The 18583-nt window shown below is 44.1% G+C and overlaps 1 protein-coding gene across 2 annotated transcripts in view; it reads right to left on the reverse strand.

Moving 5' to 3' along the window:
- Positions 1-355: 355 nt before the first annotated feature.
- Positions 356-18583, reverse strand: part of SYNGR1 (synaptogyrin 1) — a 36561-nt gene continuing 18333 nt past the window's right edge. Inside the window, exons 2-4 of one of the 2 annotated variants that reach the window (XM_015419222.1) lie at positions 14553-14790; positions 5510-5655; positions 356-1933 (exon numbers count right to left, since the gene is read on the reverse strand). In XM_015419222.1, coding sequence (XP_015274708.1) covers positions 1715-1933; positions 5510-5655; positions 14553-14790 — 603 coding nt within the window. In that variant the 3' untranslated portion in view covers positions 356-1714. Of the gene's footprint in view, positions 3205-5509; positions 5656-14552; positions 14791-18583 lie in introns of both variants that reach the window. The other variant, XM_015419221.1, reaches the window with a different exon arrangement.

The raw sequence follows: 18583 nt of genomic DNA on the forward strand, positions 1-18583 counted from the left end.
ACTGAATGGGTCTTACCTCTGACCGATCTTGGAAAGGATAGGACTGCATAACAATTCTCATCATCTGACCTGTGGAGTATGATTTATTACTAAGGGAATCATTCTAATTATTGTTTCCCTTTCAGCATGTTATTTTCTTGACTACATAAGTTAAACTCCATAGAAACTGAGGACACCTTTTTTAAAAAAAGAGTAATTATTTTGGTATGCCTTAGTATAGCCAGAATAATTTTGTTCCATGGAGTCTTGACTTGCATAGCCAAGACATTTTAGTATTTTCAGGGAATTTCAGCATGTTGGACTACTCTTGCAAGTGCACTGATACACTGAAGGTTCATCACATCTGACTGCTGAACAGAGATTCTGTATCTAACCCTGGTGGAAGCCTTATTAACTGGGCATCTAAATCTGAAAACAGCCTCTCTTTTGGATTTGGGATTCCATGCAATTTTAGCCCAACACTGTGTTCAGTAATGAACAAGTCACATGTTGGAGCATTTATAAACCATAGTTCCACATGCCAAAACACACTGGGGGGGAAATCCATGTTGATTTCACCATGTAAAAATAATCAGCTTACTTGGTGGACATTGACATGTTCCTGCCCATGTTGATAAGTGCCAACAAGTTCTCTCATACACCCCCGAAGCACATATATACTCTCAACACCTTTTTCTCAGTAAACTGACAATTAAAAATTGGTCAATACATTAGACTGTGTGATAAGAGGGCTGGAGGAGGAGTTTTTACCCACTCCCCACAAATATAAACCAATACCCCATGACTAAAGCAAACTGTCATAGCTCTTCTCCCTGTCCCTGTTCAGCTTGGTTTACCTTCCACCTGCCATTTTGTTCATAGCAAGATGGTCATGCAGTACTTCTGCCACGCAGTCAGAATGCTGTCGAGCACTTCAAAGAGCAAGCTGAGAGAGTGGCCAACTGCAGTCCACACTTATGACAGAAGCCATCCATGGCAGATTTCCCATGGGGGGAAAATGCCGATAAAGCTAACCTTGGAAAAAATATCCATACAAATTAACCAAATCTGAGAGAGGCCAATGTCTTTTTTTTTTTAAGTTTGGAACTGTCAAGTTGGGAGTTGACGTGGGCCCTAAAGCCGAACTTGGTGAAAAGGTAATCTCAGGCCTACTTGACATCTCTCGCTCTGTGCATCCCATGTCCACCCTCCACTGCCTTCTGCCTCATCCACCTTTGCCTGACTGCATGCCCCTGTGCTCACTGTCACCCTGAACATACAGTTTTGTCTGCTCATCCAAGTCCCGTTCCCTGTCTTTGCTGTTTGCACTCACGCACAGACTCTGGCTCCATCTCTGGCCCATCACCTATTCCAACCCAGCTGTTGTGCGTTCAGGTCCTTCCCTCTTTACCCCTTACAGAAAGTAAGAGCCAGATCTCTTCCCACGGCAGCTTTCTATAGAAAGGGAAAGAAGATTCTCTCTTTAAACAAAGACAGTGAAACGCTTTGGATTCAACAATTCAATCTCGGTAGAGAATTCAGAGGAGCAGTGAGGCATTAGGTTTTTCAGTTTAAAAAACTACGAAATTAAAAACAAAGACCCTAGAAGGCTGGAGGGTGGCTCAGAGCCACCTGCTGCTCCAAAACACACGTGTCTGTTTTGCACCTTGGCTTGTTGGTGGCAGAGAAGAGTGGGCAGAGGGGAGGGGAGGGGAGAGGAGCTCCCCGACAGCTCTCAGTAGTTCTGTGTTTGGTACCCCTGTGTGTCAGCATCAAAAGCATCCAGCGAAGGAGGCTGCTGGTACGTCCCCATACTAGCTGTAGTGTCATCCTCATTTGTGTAGGGCGCATAAGGCATGCCAGCCTCCTGGCTCGGGTCCATGTAGTCCTGGGAGAAGATGGCCGAATCGGCACCAAGCAGGTATCGCTGGAATGCCAGAAATGACTGGCCCACCTTTAAAAGGAGGATGCGGCAGCACAGGGAGAATTTTTTTGGAAGGGGAGGGGGGAACAGAAAGGAGAAAGACATGGAAGGGAGGGGAAAAGAGAGGGAAAACATACGAAGAAACAAACAAAAGCAGGGTTAGTAGTGGTTAGTGCACAAGACATCATTAGTGCATGAGACGTTGGAATTAACAAGCTGAAAAACAAAGACATTCAAAAACAGTAAGAAGGTTTTGACACACCCCACAGAGAGCACAAGTCAGGGAAGAAACCAGAATGCACCCAAGCAACTCTTCCCCTTACCATCTCATATTTCACAGTATTAAGAAAAGGATGGCAGTAGAAAGATTATGTGCATATTCCAATTCAACATACAGATCACGGTGCTTATTTTCAGGGCTAGCTTAATGCATGTTGCAGGCTTCGGCCTTGTACAATCCCATGTTCATTCCAGTGGCTGCAAAGGACAACTGTGGGCCCAGCACAGAACATGCTTTGTTGTGCTAGCATCAGAATGGCTTGGGAGAAAAGGTTTCAGCTCCTTTTTCCAAGGGGCCCATCCTGCACATGCAGACACACCATCAATAGTTCTTGGGAGGCTAGGTATGCCGGCAGACTGGGGGGTTAAGGCAAGATGGTCATGTTCCACACACAGGAATCATCAAAGCAGTGGTCAAGAGGCCCAGCCTCATCAGAAACAGTTCTTGTGCTACGCTTTTTGGAAAAACTAGGATGGAGAAAGGCTCAGAGATCACCAGCTGCCTTCCCAACACTATCAATTTGTGTTGGTGGGATAGCAAACCAGAAAGACACAAGAATGAGTAGAAGTAGAAAGTGTATTTTGGCAATAACCCGTGGCAGTTAAATAATATTAAGGCTGAGAGAAAGGTACATTGGTACTATTTGGCATTAGTCGGGGTGAGGGGCACAGAGGCAGGAAGAGGAGAACATGAACAGGACACATTTTACTTTCAGCTATTCAGCACTAAAGGGCAGGTAGAAGCTCTCCCAAACTCCAAGGCATCTTGGTGTTCTCATTCTCCTCACCACATCAGCTGCACAAACACTCGATATAAAAAATTTTCTGCCTCTCATCTTCCTTCCTGCCCCTCAGCATGGAGCTGGAAACATTTTCACTCCAGCAATTTCCTCTGCTATGCCCAACCTTTCTGGACACTAGCATTAGGACAGCAGTGGTGGAGAGTTAGGGAACAGAGTGTTGTATTCTTCCTGAAAGGTAATCTCTCCAAGTCTCCGATAAGCCAGAAATGTCAGCGTGCTCTGTAGGGAGAGAACAGGATGTAACAAGGGCCATTAATGAGGAACAGGATTCAGCAAGGCCCCCTTGGTTAAAATAAGGCATCCTAAGCAATAAAAGAAGAAAGGGAATGCTGGGGTGCCATTCGAAGGACTCCCCTCCTTTTCCAAAGGAGACTTCGCATGACCACAAATACTTCCTTCAGGGCGCTACTGCACGCCCGCTAAAAAGGCCTCCATATCAGCCCAAGGTAAAAAGCTGCATTTAAGGGACTCTAAAAGAACTGGGCAGAACTAGGTCACTGAAAGAACTGTAAAATAAGAGAAAGTGTGCTCAGAATGCAGAAGTTTTGTTACCAAAGAATAAACAAGCCATCTGCCTGTACAGAATATGTGCTAGACAGCGGAATATCTCCTATGCCACAGATAAATATTGGACACTGTGTCAATTTTTCTTTTAGTGGGCAGAAGTTGTCTGTCTTATAAAACTTTTTATTTGCTGCATTTGTCAATGAGAAACTTCTAATGAGTCTGCATTTAAATCTACATAGGCAAATGAGGGTCAGATGGGCCTTGACTCTGCAGGGTAACAAATTTCCTTGAAATTCCTCCCAGTTTTGATGATATGGTAGCGTATGAGACAACAGTAAACAGCCAGTGTGAAAAAGGGTCACTGGGCTGCTTTCACAGACAAGCATTCCTCTGCCTTTACTTCCAAACTGGATGGATATATATATAGACAGATACAGATATATCTCCATATATAAAAGTATCCACCTGAAAGTGTGTTCTAATCATCCTCTATGTCTTCCTCATCCTCAATATGTTCTCTCTCAAACCTTTTAATAAAAAAATGCAGCAAGTATATTAGCACACTATCCGGACAAGAAGGTATGTATTTTCAAAGGTCTCACCCATACTGCTGCCATTTTCCTGCAGTCAGTCCCTCTGGCATTTTCTGTGCCATGCCACAGGAGAAAACAACAACCAGTAATCACTACAGCACTATAATGCTGTTGCAATGACTGTTCTTTAAAAAAACAGCCCTCTGGTGATGCAGTAGGAAAAAATGTCAGCCTTACTTGGCAGAGTAGTATGCCTAAATGGTTGGGCTGGCCCTGACCTTGTCCTATACTGAATGTAAACTAGAGGCCCCCCTTCTCATCTTTACTGAAACAAACAGAGGGCAAAAGGTGGGGCAAGAAAGCCTGAGAGGAGATTCGTAAGAGTATTCAAGGTGCCATGCAGCAGTGGCTGAAATCAGTGGTAAGCAGAAAAAGAACAGGAGCTTTGCTACACTCTGTTCTCTCAGTCTTCACATTCTAACCTTGCTCATCTAAGAGAGAAGGCAAAGGAGCCAGACTAGGGTTGCAGCCACACATCACTGGATACTGTACTACCGCTGCACTACAGCAGTCATATGCCGCTGGACTCATCTTGTACACACATGATAACCCAGTTGCGAACAATCATCATAGTGGACTGACAGTACAATATCCAGTGATGCATGGATACAGCCCAGCTTCTTTCTGCTGTGGGGTGACCTCTGCTCTCCTGCCCCACATTTTTCTACACAAACCTCTAGCTCTACAAGGATCAGCCAATTACCACTCTGTACAGAGCTGAATTCTTTTGAAAAAGAAAAGAACCACTTGTTTATTGACTCAATCCAGTTTGGAAGTTCCGAGTCTGTGTAAAAAAAAACCCAGAGTAGCATGGCCCCAGCATGATAAGGGGGTGGGAGAAGGAACGGTTATCCTTTACTATGCCCCTGATAATCCCAGCCCAGACCCCAAAGCCTATTAACATGGTATGGTCAATTTGCAACATTTATTTGAGGAATATTTTTTTAAAAAATCTGACTTGTGAGCATGTATTGTGGAGATGGGATCAGACAGACCCTACATTATGAAATCCGAACATGGCCCAGAGACATTACAATTGGGCCCTGTAAGTGAATAAATCCAAAGTGTTTATGTCTGTCTTTGGCCTAAGATGGCACAGAGAACCGTACTGTCACTCTGCCCTACCAGGTGGATCTCGAGTTCATACATGACTGTGCTAGCTCTTCTTGGCATCCTTTGGGAAGACAGACACAAAAGACAGATCTGTGCAAACAACCAAATATTTAAAGTTACATAAAATTTGGCACATCAAACTGTCCAGTAAGTTTTGGCTGTAGTCTGTCCAGTGATTTATTTGGATATACGTGAAGACCTTTTGGATTATGAAACCTGCAAGAAGGAAGTTCCACTGCATGTAATAATCCTGGGATCTGAAGTAACAGGATGTATTAAGAGAACCACAATTACTTAGCTGCACTACTTACCCAGGTGAAAATGGAGAAAAAAGAGAATGCAATGGCTGCCCGGGCTGCATCTGTTCCTTCATTCATCGGATTGTCTTCTGGTTTTGAAACTCGCCATTGGTCAGCCAGGAAACAAAAACTGACAAACCAGAGGAATGCCCACAAGCCTTAGAGAGACCACCATCAAAATGAGGAGGAGGAGGAAGAAAAGGGAAAAACAACATATGCGTAAGTATCAATCCTTCCATTTCCCTAGCAAATACTAATATATCGCATCCCAAAGCATTTTATGGACCGGAGCACATTTGCATAAGGCAGAGTGTCATGCTAAAAAGCTAATATGAAGAAAAGGCAGGTGAGAAAGTGGATGCCTATCTCTCCCCCCTTGTGAAGGTTTTCACCTGCAGACGCTCTGTTCCTCCAACCTTTTTTTATTTGGCCTGATTCCCCCCCACCAAGACTTGAATTAAGCTCAGCTCAGGGCAAAATGACCTTGGTGGATGGTATTCACAGGGAAGAGGATCATTATGTGTGGGTTAATACCTTCTCCCAACCATCCCTGCATTGTTGTTACCTTGGTGAATGCAGATTGAGAAACATGCTTTAGTTCTGCCCTAAGTGAGGAAAAACAGACATTATGTGACTTGGGGAAGAAAAGACAGTTTCAACAATACTGAGCCTGTAGCCTAATTCACAGAAGGTATTATCAGTGACTGGGCCCCACAAAAGTAGTGTCACTAGCTCATATCTTCCTGAAATGCAGGCCTTCTGCAGAATTAAGCCACATTATAAAAACTGTCTGGGAAGCACAGCTGAAGGACAAATGTCTGCAAAATCAACTGCAGAGGAACTACAGCCAGACTACATACAGAGCAACTGGAACATTGCCAAAATTCTAGGGCTAGTTTCCTTATTCTTAAAGGAAGAAAACTGCCACAGAATGATTAATATAATCCTCTTGAATGCTCTCTGGCATGACTGGACTCTTTCTATGGGTGGATCTGACAAACAGTAACAGGCACACAAGGAGAGACAGACAGATACATTTCACACATACAAATCCAAACTCTAGAAATATGGGCACAGGATCAGAACCGTGCAGGAGAAAAGACAAATGGTGTCCCCCACCCAATGTTGCAATTATTTTGAAAAAGGAATGGCTGTTTGCAGTACATAAACTCATCCTACTTTCACCCCTGGTAAAAAATGGTATTGCAGGTGTTCATACTGATTAGAAACCCTACAAAACCTGCCAGACCTGAAATAAATGAGACACATGTCTCCAGTGTGGGAAGCAGAACCTCTCCCAAGCAATGTTCCCTCTAAGGTATGGAGTCCTGTGAGCAAAAATTCTACTTGGTGAGCGACTGGCATTAAAGTTGTGAGCAGGTGATTTGGCTACTGCATAAATTAGTTTGCTCTGGAGCCATCCTTCCTGAGCTGAGACAAAAATGTGTGAGCCGGAGGCTAAAAACTGTGAGCTGGCTTACACTAACTCAGCTTAGAGGGAACCCTGCTCCCAAGCTACTTTCAGTTCTCTTAGAACCACTGCCTCCCGTAAGAGGAAAATGCATCATTAAAGCAGGGGTGAGTGTGGGTCAGCACTTTAAGTGAGTAGTGCCCAATTTGGAACTATCTGGTTATCTAACCTCTTCCTTTGCTGCATTTTGAAATGGAAATATTTCAGCAACTTCAGCCAAACCAGGCATGACACTGGGAATTTCATGAACGGAGCTCCCAGATCCACTTCACCCCCCTTTTATACAAGCAGCAAACAGGAACAGACAGAGACCAACTGGAATCACAGAGAAGGAAGTTCAAACCGTCTTTCCTCCCTTTCACCGTCTGAAACAGCCCCACAGAGCTACTTGAGGAAACAAACAAAAACCAAGATGATTCTGCAATCCTGATGCAAATCAAGTCCCTAAATACTTGCTGGTGTTTCTTTTTTTAATGAACTGCAAGGGAGCTCCATTCATAAAACTCCCAGTGGCACACCATGCCTGGCTCTTACTCCTTCTTGAAAACATGTGGAGAGAGTGACATGAATAAACACTCCCTTGTCATAAACACATACAAGGCAACCTATCAAGTGCCTGGTCACATGATCTTATGCTACATCCGTCTAGTTCCATCTACACTGACTGCAAGCTGTTGTTTGTGGTCTCAGGCAGGGCAGGAGTCTTTAAACATAAGAACATAAGAGACGCCAATGTTGGATCAGGCCAAAGGCCCATCCAGTCAACACTCTGTCACACAGTGGCCAAAAATACCAGGTGCCATCAGGAGGTCCACCAGTGGGGCCAGGACATTAGAAGCCCTCCCACTGTTGACCCCCCCCCCCCAAGCACCAAGAAGTCAGAGCATCACTTGTCCCAGAGCCCCTATCTATACCTTGTGGCTAACAGCCACTGATGGACCTCTGCTTTCCCTAACACTTGCCACTGAAGATCCTTAGTTTAGCCAGAGTTTTCAGGGTTTGAACCTGGGACCTTCTGCATGCAAGACTTGTGCTATGTCATTGGGTCACAGCCCTTCCCAGTTCTTCCAGAGAAATAATCAGGGCCTTCATCCACCTGCGCTGGACTTGGGCTGGCGTCCCAAGCAATCATACAATGCCTAGGAACACTGAAAGGGCTTCATGTACATTAACTCAGTATCTGTAATCATGACAAACCACCCAGTAAGACAGATCTAGAATGGTCCTTCCCATATTCCAGATCTCTAAACAGAGACAAAGAGAATGGTTTACTGAATGCTTCCTAATGAGTCCTGCCATAAACTCACTATAGCAGGGAGCTCACTCCTTAGCTTATGGAGAGCCACATTCACCATTAGCAGCAATCAAAAGGGCCACATGATACGGTATGGCCTGTGCACCGCCCCAAACACAGGCATACCAAAATATAAGATGCAGCTAGTAATATTAAGTATGTAACTATAACTTCTTAAATTGCCAGGATAGCTCTCTGCATGCAGGGTTGTCTCTCCCTGCCACAGCTGAACGTTAGCCAGCCCTTGTCTATCTGGAGTGAGGGGAAGGGCTTCCCACACTGCCTTCTCCCTCTCTCCTCAGTTGAGGCACAGCAGATGGGGGCAGAGAGAGGGAGCCCAGCACCTGGAGAAGGCCCAGCTGGCTGTGGAGAAAGGTGAGTGAAACCACCAGCATCCCACTGTGGCCGGCCTGCTCTTTTCTTGGGTAGCGGCCCAGGTGCTGGGATGAGAGCACAGAGGCTGCAGGGGAGGCAGGGTTTTTGGAGAACACATTCCGTATGAGGAAAGGATGAAGAGTCTGGGACTTTTCAGTTCAGAAAAGAGACACCTAAGGAGGGACGTGATAAGAGGTTTATAAAATCATGCATGGAATGGAGAGAGTTGACAAAGAGTATTTTTTTTCTCCCTCTCCCAAAATACTAGAACTCGAAGGCATCCAATGAAACTGATGGGCAGTAGGTTCAGGACAGACAAAAGGAAATACTACTTTACACAGAGAGCAATTAAAATGCGGAATTCAATGCCAGAGGATGTAATGATGGCCACAGGAATAAACAGCTTTAAAAGGGGATTTGATAGATTCATGGAGGATAAGCCTTTCAATGGTTACTAGCCATGGCGACTGAGGAGAACCTCCACATTCAGAGGCCCTAAGCCTCTGAATCCCAGAGCCAGGAGGCAAAATCAGGCGAAGGCCTCGGCCTCTATGCCCTGTTGTTGGCTGTCCAGAGAACTGGTTGGCCACTGTGTGAGACAGGATGCTGGACTAGATGGACCACTGGTCTGATCCAGCAAGACTCTATTTATGCTCTTATGACAGGCCCTTTATTTCCATCCCTAGAATGAGGCTCACACCTCAGGGAGATTCACCTCTTACCCATCCTCTAGTCTCTCCAGCAGTGGCTATTTCAAGGTGGGACCCATCTGCCAGCCACAGGCCCTATCTACTACACAATGATCTTGCTCACTTTCCTGGCACCTGGGAAGAATACCACACTGGGGAGGAGCCACAGGTAGCATGTCAGAGAGCCACCTGTGGCTCCCAAACTACTGAGTGGGTATCACTGCACTGTAGCTTATAATGCAATCCTATGCACAGAAATAAGCCTCGCTGGGGTGAGGCTTACTCTCACATATGTATGCTTAGGGTACCTTAGAAGCACTATGCTAGGGAAGTATTTCTACATGAGGCAGGATGGTGTAGATTATCACACTAGAATCTGGGAGATGCACACTGAAATCCCCACTCCACCACGGAAGAGTGCTTGGTGACCTTGAGCACATCACACACTTCCAGCTAACCCACCTCACAGGGTTGTTGCGATGATGAAATTAAGAAAGGGTGAATATTGTAAGCCAGTTTGGGTCCCCATTCGGGAGAAAAGTGGGGTATAAATAAATATTGTGCCTAGGAGTCTCAGAGCTATTTGAAGGCTGCACATTCTACAGATTATCACCCATCGCTGCATTACAAGACTTCTTACTCATATAACATTAATGGCTGTTCCCTTATGTACTACAGAATTTGTCAAATGGGATGGAATTTCTCCCCAAACAGTTTGTAAGTTTAATTACAAAACCAAGCAATGCAAAGCAAACGACCACGGAGCTAACAGCCCCCTCACACTATCCCGCTCCTCACCAACATCACCAACTACAGGAGACCAGAGTAATGCCTGGAATTTACACTTGAGTGCCTTTAGAATCAAGCTCACAGAGTGACATGTACGTATTAAACATGAATGGATGGTTTACTTTAAGGGTGATAAAGTGAAATGGTTTGCTGTACTAATGAAAGAAAATATGATCAACCTGACAGTCATGGTAGTAACGAACAAGCAGGATGATTTACTTCTCCAAAGGAACTTTGCTACCCTGCAGACCAAATATCCCCTACAAATCACTCTTGGATCTAAAAATGTCACTTGAGAAGGTTTAATACAAGCTGTTATTCATCTCTTAGAGAGACAGAGGAACTGCCAAAGCTGTTCCTGGATCCTTAGTAGAGCTATCTCCCCCCCACACCACCCCCGAAGTATTAATGAATAATGTGCCTTAGCCTTTCCCACTCATACACATGCTACATAACAGGCATTTCTCATTCTCTCACACACAGAAGGAAATGCACTTCCAAAATGACACTTGCCATTCATAGTACTGTAACTGTATTAAAATAATTTTTAAGCTGCTCGATATATTAGGGGCAATTTTTAGACAGTCAAAAAACATTCACTGATAAATCATCTATCTAATTCTAAATCTGGCCTCAGAATGTAGATCCAGATTTCTGTAAAATGGGACCACGTAGGGATAGGGAAGATGTTCTACAAACCTGCAGGAAACTTCAGATTTGCAGAAAAACCCAAACCTGATTGGGGGGGGGGGTCTAAAAGAGTTTTTAAAAGCCACATGTGCAGACATCAAAAGGAGAAACACCAGGAAATAAAAGAACAAAGTTTGAGTCCAGTGGCACCTTTAAGACTAACAAAGTTTTATTCAAAGTGTAAGCTTTCGTGTGTAATACACACTACTTCAGACAAACGGGAATAAAATCTCTTTAAGGGCTCCTTACAAGAAAAAAGAGGGTGGGGGACAGCCATTAGGAGGGCCCAATTGTTCCAATCTGTCTGAAGAAATATGCTTTGCACATGAAAACTTACACTTTGAATAAAACTTTGTTGGTCTGAAAGGTGCCACTGGACTCAAATTTTGTTCTGCTGCTTCACGTGTGGGGCGGGGGGGGGATGGAGAAAGAGGACAGGTGGGAGGGAAAGTAAAGATAGCATGAAGAATGAGCTTTCCCTCCTACAAGTCCTTGCAGGTCCCCCAGCACGTCTGAGCTAAACCAACTAAGCACTACAGCTCCAGTTACTTCCAAATAAAATATTATGAGCCTGTTTATGAGCCTGACACATACCCGACATGTGTCATTTGCTGCACATGAAGGACCTCTAAAGGGAAGGGAAAACAAACCCAGTCTCTTCTAACTGGCTGCCTGGAGGCAATACTCCCTCATCAGCAATAACTGGCTATTTGCAAGCCTACTCCAGAATGTCTGCTGTTCTAATTAAAATTGTCATGTCTGAACAGACCTTATGTTTTGTAAGGAATGGGATGAAGTGTCTGAGCCACTATTAATCAATACTGATTTGGAGTTTGAAGAAAACCCCTTCACTACATGACCGGCGTGCTTGAATATGGGTCTAGTAGGAGCAAAAAGAATGTACATTTTTAAAGGAGACAACAAATGGACAAGCAGAGTAAGCATTTCACAGTATGCTTTGCATGGTGTGTATTCTGGCATCAGTAGCTGCATGTGAGCGCAGGTTTGAATTCACTAAGCTTTGAGAGGGGATTTCGCTTTCAGAGGAAACTAGATTCTTTACCTGATTTTGCAACTTAAAAACAAACACACTCTTTTAAAAATTTTATGGTCTATATATACCTGCCTTTCTCTTAAGCATGTCAGGGCCCAAGGTAGATTTGAGTTATAGTCTCTACAGAGCACATGAGAGTTAAATAGAGAACTTCCTTTTAATGCTTTATTGTCTATGTCATTGACTACATTGCTCCTTTCCTTCTATATAAAAAATATTAGTTGATGTTTAAATGCTTTGGCCTGTATTCAGCCATGCAGTTACAAAGACCTGAGGGCATTTCATTATTCTTAAGTGGGGATGGTGATTTTGGCCATTTTTCCTCTCCCACAGCAGGCCACAGCAGGTTCCTCTGAGTCCACTAGTTCTCCCACAGGAACAAAAGAGGGGGGTGCTTAATGGGCTGCAGGTGGTGGGGCTCCCAAAACTTTAAAAGTCTTTGGGTCACTAGAACTGCACAGTTGGATATAAGCTATTTTTCCTCTTGAGATCTTCAGAGGAGACTATCTGAACTATTTGGTCCTATGCATTAAGAGTGCTTCATGTTGCCCTGGCCTGGATAGTCCAGCCAAGCCTGATCTCCTCAGATCTCAGAAGCTAAACAGGGCCGACTCTGGCAAGTACTTGGAAGGGCAACCTCCAAGGAATACCAGAGGCAGAACACAGAGGCAGGCGAATCAGGCCACCTCTCTGAAGAACATCCCAGCTTCCAGCAGGGGTCACCAGAAGTCACCATGACTTCCAGGCAAGCACACAAAATCACACACACACACATGCACACGGGCGCACATACACACAAAATAAAAAAGAGTGTTTCATGTTGATGACCGATAACTGGGGAGGGAGACATAAAGATTATGAGCCAGAGAAGATGTTGCAGTGCTCTTTTTGCACTGTGTCCCATGGACCCCTGTGGCTTCCTGGAAGGTCATTAAGGGTTCCTCAGTGAGAAGGTTGGCAGTGGCAGAGCTGTTGCCCATACAACATAACTTGCCTACCATTACTGTGGCTAAGAAAATGACTTGTGATATCCCTGAAGTCCCTGGTTCAAATCTTGCCTCTGCTGGAAATTCTCTAACTGGCCTTAGGGAAGCCACTCTTTCTCAGCTCCCATCTGCAATATGGGGATAATAATACCAGCATTTGAATGCTGAAAGCTCTGTGTAAACACCAATTATTTGTATTAGAAGTAAGAGTACTACCACTACTTCTCTTCCTTATCACTTACCAGTGTTATGTTAATCCTACTTTGCCCTCATCTTTAACAGTTAGGAGACCTCCTCCTCAACTCTGAATTGACAGACTTTTCTTTGTGTGTTTCAAACTGGCTTCTCTTTGTGACATCTCCTCCAGCTCCCACCCTTCTGTTGCTTGTAACTTTAACTGCTATGGATGCCTTTCATGCATATGACGATGAAATGAACTGACTCAGAAAAGCTCATGGTGTAACAGATTCTGTTAGCCTTCACAGTTCCTTTGCATGTCTGTTTCATTTTATATTACCCAGCAATCCACAGCCACAGTGAAGCCTTAGGTATGTTCTAGTGTCTTGCTGTCGGTTTATCTGTGCACAAGCCTCACCAGCAACGTGGATGAACCAAAAAGACACCCCAAAACAGGTTTCCCTAATATGGTACCCAAGGGCATCATGGTACTTGCCAGTACTTCCTCTGGCACCCACCGAGCTTTTCAGAAAGTGGTCAGGGCCTTTGTAGGGCAGGGCTTGTTAGTGGCTGCCCTCCTTCAAATGAAAGGGTTTTCCAAAGATGCAAGAGCATCAGCATCAATCGAAGATCAGGAAGACCAGTAGTGTCCAGACTTGTGGTTTCATTCCCCCTTCAGACTTTCCTCCTTTTTTAAAATTCCCCCTTCCCTTTCTTCCTTCCTATCCCACCAGGCTTTCTTTCATTTCTTTTTACTCCCCTTCTGCTTTTCTTATGTGAAGCAGAGAGAGAGGCATTGGTGTTTGGCTCTGCCACTGTTGGTAGCCACTTTTGGGGTGGCACTCACCACCCCCTCTCAGAATTCCAAAGGTGCTCAGAGGCTCAAAAAGGCTGGAAACCGTTGCCTCAGAATATGCCACTGAGTCCTCCGCTACACTTAAGAGTTTCCTTGCAGGCTTGGACCTGCCTGAAGATGGTTACAAATGACTGAGCTATTCGATTGTAGACAGGCTGAGTTAAACCTTACCCGACAAGCATTTTCTGTTAGAACTGCCTGGTGTTAAGAATCTGTGGTGGTTTGTTCTGCAGGTCTACATCACAGGAGGAGTCTTGTGATAACTTCCCATTTAATCTGGGAGCTCATGTACACATCGGTGCTCAGAGAAAATGGATAAACATTTGGGTATAAATTAGCATGTGCAAGAGATTTTGCTTTTAACTGTGTGTGCAAACTTGCCCTGGGACTGCCAAAGAGAAAAAAATGAGGATAGTGAGAAAGCATGAAGGGAGGGGGGGTTGGCATAGGAAAAGGTGTTGAAAAAGGAGAGAGAGAGAACCCAGGAATCAACAAAAGGTTCCCCTTCTCTTCATGCAAATATTCCACCGATTTCCTCGGCTTGCTGGTAAATAGCAGCCTCCAGAGGAAAGCTCATGCTCTGGAAGTTAAAGATTGGTTGGTCTTGGATGCTACAGGATTTTCTTAATATCCCTACAGAATCTCGAGTAGTGCCAATCTATGGAGAAACTCACCAGACACACCAATATCGGAGAGTACAACTTTCTTGCGATCTTTGACACTGCTGATCTGTGGAAAGTAGACATCTAGTGCCAGGTAAAGAAGGCAGCTGAGGAAGGCAAGGACTCCCACGGTGATACCGTAACCGCAGGCATCCTGGTTGCGATTGAAGATGCAAAACTCCTCTGATTCATCTTGATGGTTAAGGTAGCCTTCGTTCACAATGGAGCCAAACACAACAATGGAGAAAAGCTAGGTACAAAGAGGCAAGAAAAGGGTTAAAAAACAACTCTCTCTGCAAATAGAATCTACTCCCAGGGCATAATCCAACCAAAGCCAAGCACTGCAAAATTCTAATGATTTTGGAAGGAGAAAGTTAAGCACACAAATGCATGCTTAATTCTCTCATTAAAATAAATGGGACTTAAACATGTTTCACTGTGGTTGGCCTGTACAGCAGGTAACCTAGCACCTAGATCTGAGTGGACCTCAGTATGCTGCCTATTCCAGTTGATAGATTATCCATTGAAAAAGCAAGTGTTTATTTTAAAACTACAAAAATCTAGTAGTCATTTACCACTATGATTCGCTCACCCACTCAATCCTCCACCTGACATCTCATTGCAATATATTTCCCCCATCTGCTAACTCATTTTTTTCCTCCACCTCCTGCTTCCTTTTGTCTATCCAACTACTAGTATCCCACATTCCACTCATTCTAGTGATGTCTTATGTTTCACTCTTCATTCATCAGCAATCCAGCTATCCCTATTTTGTTACCTTTCCAATTATTCTGTTTGATTGCTACATCTTTCTATCCTGTACCACACATTGTCAATTATCTTTCATGATCCAGAGATATGCATATGATCAAACAGCAGGCTGACTAGTCAGTTTCAGAAGGAGTTGAATCCTCAAACCAAGATTTGTCCAGAAAGGTTCAGAGACTATCAGCCGCTGCTCCATGTCCCTTCCATACCATAACTATATCTAAACTCTTAGTAGTACTATGAGAATACTGCACAAGAGTATTTAAACTGCTGTTTTATGGAAAGAGAGGGATGACACGTGGTCCCTGGTTGGCTACAGCTCCTATATATTTAGGGCTATACACTTGCCCTTCCTGCTTTATATGTTTAATACATTAAACGCTAATATACACTGTCATAGTCATGGTAAACATAACTATTTTTTAAAGAATAAAACAGCTCTCAGGCTCCTGAATATTCCATCTCCACAGTGTACGTTCTGTTTCAGTATCTAGCATCCTTTTTAAAATCATCTATAAAGATCAGATTTATATACGTATTCAGTATATTTAATAATAATCAAACTTAAGTATGAGCAAACGGCATATGTTTCTTATTTCCTCTTTATTTTTGTTTAATTTTGTTTTATCCAGTCCAAACAGAATTTCCAGGTCATGTATAATTTCTTAAATTTTATTCTTTAATTTCTTAAAGAATAAAACAGCTCTCAGGCTCCTGAATATTCCATCTCCACAGTGTACGTTCTGTTTCAGTATCTAGCATCCTTTTTAAAATCATCTATAAAGATCAGATTCATATATGTATTCAGTATATTTAATAATAATCAAACTTAAGTATGAACAAACGGCATATGTTTCTTATTTCCTCTTTATTTTTGTTTAATTTTGTTTTATCCAGTCCAAATAGAATTTCCAGGTCATGTATACTTTAATAAAAACATTCTAAATTTTAGAATTCAATCAGATTAAAACAAATTAAAATTCAATGCACTAAAACATATAAAAACAAACACGTTACAATTTACCAAAGATCTGAGTAAGTAACAGTTTCCTTCTGGTATCTATCTAAGTAGATGACAGGCAGATGCATTAGTCCATGGCTCTCAACAGTTGGGGGAGCCACAACAGAAAAGACCCCTTTCTCTGGTACCCACCAACCTAACTACTGAAGGTAGGAGCATGGAAAACAGGAACTCAGTGGAAGAGAAGGGGAACCTTCAGATACACTGGTCTCTAGGGCTTTATGTGTCATAATTAGCCACATCCATCACAAATTAGAAAAACGAGAAGACAGAACTGTTTTAACACTAGCAAAATACAATCACGACTGGAGGTACAAAGCAACACCATGGCTATGTCCTAAACCAAAAAGAGTTTGCAAAGTGTCCATGTTCCCTGCTTTTGTATATGTAATGAGTGTGGCTTCTCATCACAAGCACAGTCTACCCTTCATGACAAAAGGATTGGTAATGTTTCCTCACACTGCTTAACAGTTTTAGATATGCCTCTCTATGGGTGTTAAAGCAGCCTCTTATGGCTGAAGCAGCCTCTTATGGCTGAAGGGAGCAGGCAGGTGTGTGTCTCCAGAAGAACAGTGATTCAAGTGTCAGACTAGGATCTGCAAGACCAAAGCCCCACTCTTCAATGGAAGCTTGCTGGGTGACCTAGAGCCACTCACGCACAATTAGCCTAAGCTACCTCACAGGGCTGTTGTGGGGATAAAATGGAGAAGGGGAGGAAATGTGGTAAATGGGGGGGAGTGGTGAAGAAAGCAAGGACTTGGGATATTGGAGGAGACAGAGGGGGGAAAGCAGAAAGCCACTGCTGTGATTTGGCTGAAGAGGGTAAAGGATCTCTCTCTCTGAGGATCTGATGTGAACCTCTGCATCTGCTAGTGTGCAGGGATACCTCTGTGCCTCCACCTGGACTCTACCCATATATGTATAAATAAAGCAAAAAAAGTTGTAAAACAGCATGGACCCTTCCCAGTGTTCTCTCTTCCAAAGCAGACCAACCCTGGTAAGCACTAAGCCCCTGAAGTTCTCACCACTTTAGAGAAGAGGGGCTGAATTATTTTTAAAGCACTCCCCATTTAAATCAGTTTACTTGTTTTTTTCAAAATCTGTTTTGTTTCCATGAAAAGAGAGCAGAAACAGACTGCCGAAATGATAATGGGTTGGGGGAAGAGAAGAAATGGGCAAAGTTATGCATTGCGCAGGGCAAGCTGCAAGCCCCGGCTTCTGGAAATGTTGGTCAGACCCCTGATTCCATTGTTACAGCCTGTGCCTGCCACATATATATGATAAGAATAAGACACTGATGAGCAAGGCAGACCAGAGACCACACTAATACAACTCTAAGTATTAACTACGGCCCCTGCCACACCGGGGGGGGGGGGAGCATGGCCAAAGTGTGGCTTTTTAGAGCTGCACCAAAAGAGACACACGGCGGCGGGATCAGATAGATCCCGAGCCGCCGCGCAGTTCCTCCCCAGCACGATCAGATGCCGGGGGGGGGGGAGCCACTGAAGGGAGAGTGAGGCAGCCGGCTGCGCATGTGTGTGTATGCGCAGTTCAGTCGGGAGCCTCAATTGCTCCTGCAGACGGGTGCGCCGGCGATCTCACGGCCACGCTTGCTGCGGCGTTTCAGGTAAGTCCTGCTCTTTTGCAGGTTCTTTTTTTATGCACATTTTCGGCCTGAAGGGCCGGATCGGGGACGGGTGCGCGCCGCTTCCCAAATGTTGCGGTGCGATCACGCCTGTTTGCTGCGCCCCCAATCTGTCCCTCTTCCGGCCCTAAACTGGGGCCTACAACTAGCTAGCACTTTGTGACATCAGATTGTTCATATGGTTTTATATGGTTTTAACCTATGTTATAATTGTTTTTATGTTTTATCCTTTGTAAGCTGCCCTGAGTCTGCTTTGACAGGGAGGGTGGGGTAAGAAGCAAATAAATAAGTAAATAAATAAATCAAATGTATAAATTTTAAGGAGATACCTAGGTGGCCCAGGCTAGTCCAATCTCATCAGATCTCGGAAGCTAAGCAGGGTTGGCCCTGGTTAGTATTTGGATGGGAGACCACCCAGGAATTTCAGGGTCACTATGCAGAGGAAAGCAATCGCAAACCACCTCTGAACATTTCTTGCCTTGCAAACCCTGTGGGGGTCACCATAAGGCTGCTGTAACTTGACAGCACATTACACACACAGCAATACTTTCTTCACTGTCACATTTCAGCAGTCAGGGCCTGCCCCAGGAATTCCTTTTCAGGCCCCAC

This window comes from Gekko japonicus, unplaced genomic scaffold, assembly GCF_001447785.1.
Source record: "Gekko japonicus isolate JY-2015 unplaced genomic scaffold, Gekko_japonicus_V1.1 scaffold37, whole genome shotgun sequence".
Classification (NCBI taxonomy): Eukaryota; Metazoa; Chordata; class Lepidosauria; order Squamata; family Gekkonidae; genus Gekko; species Gekko japonicus.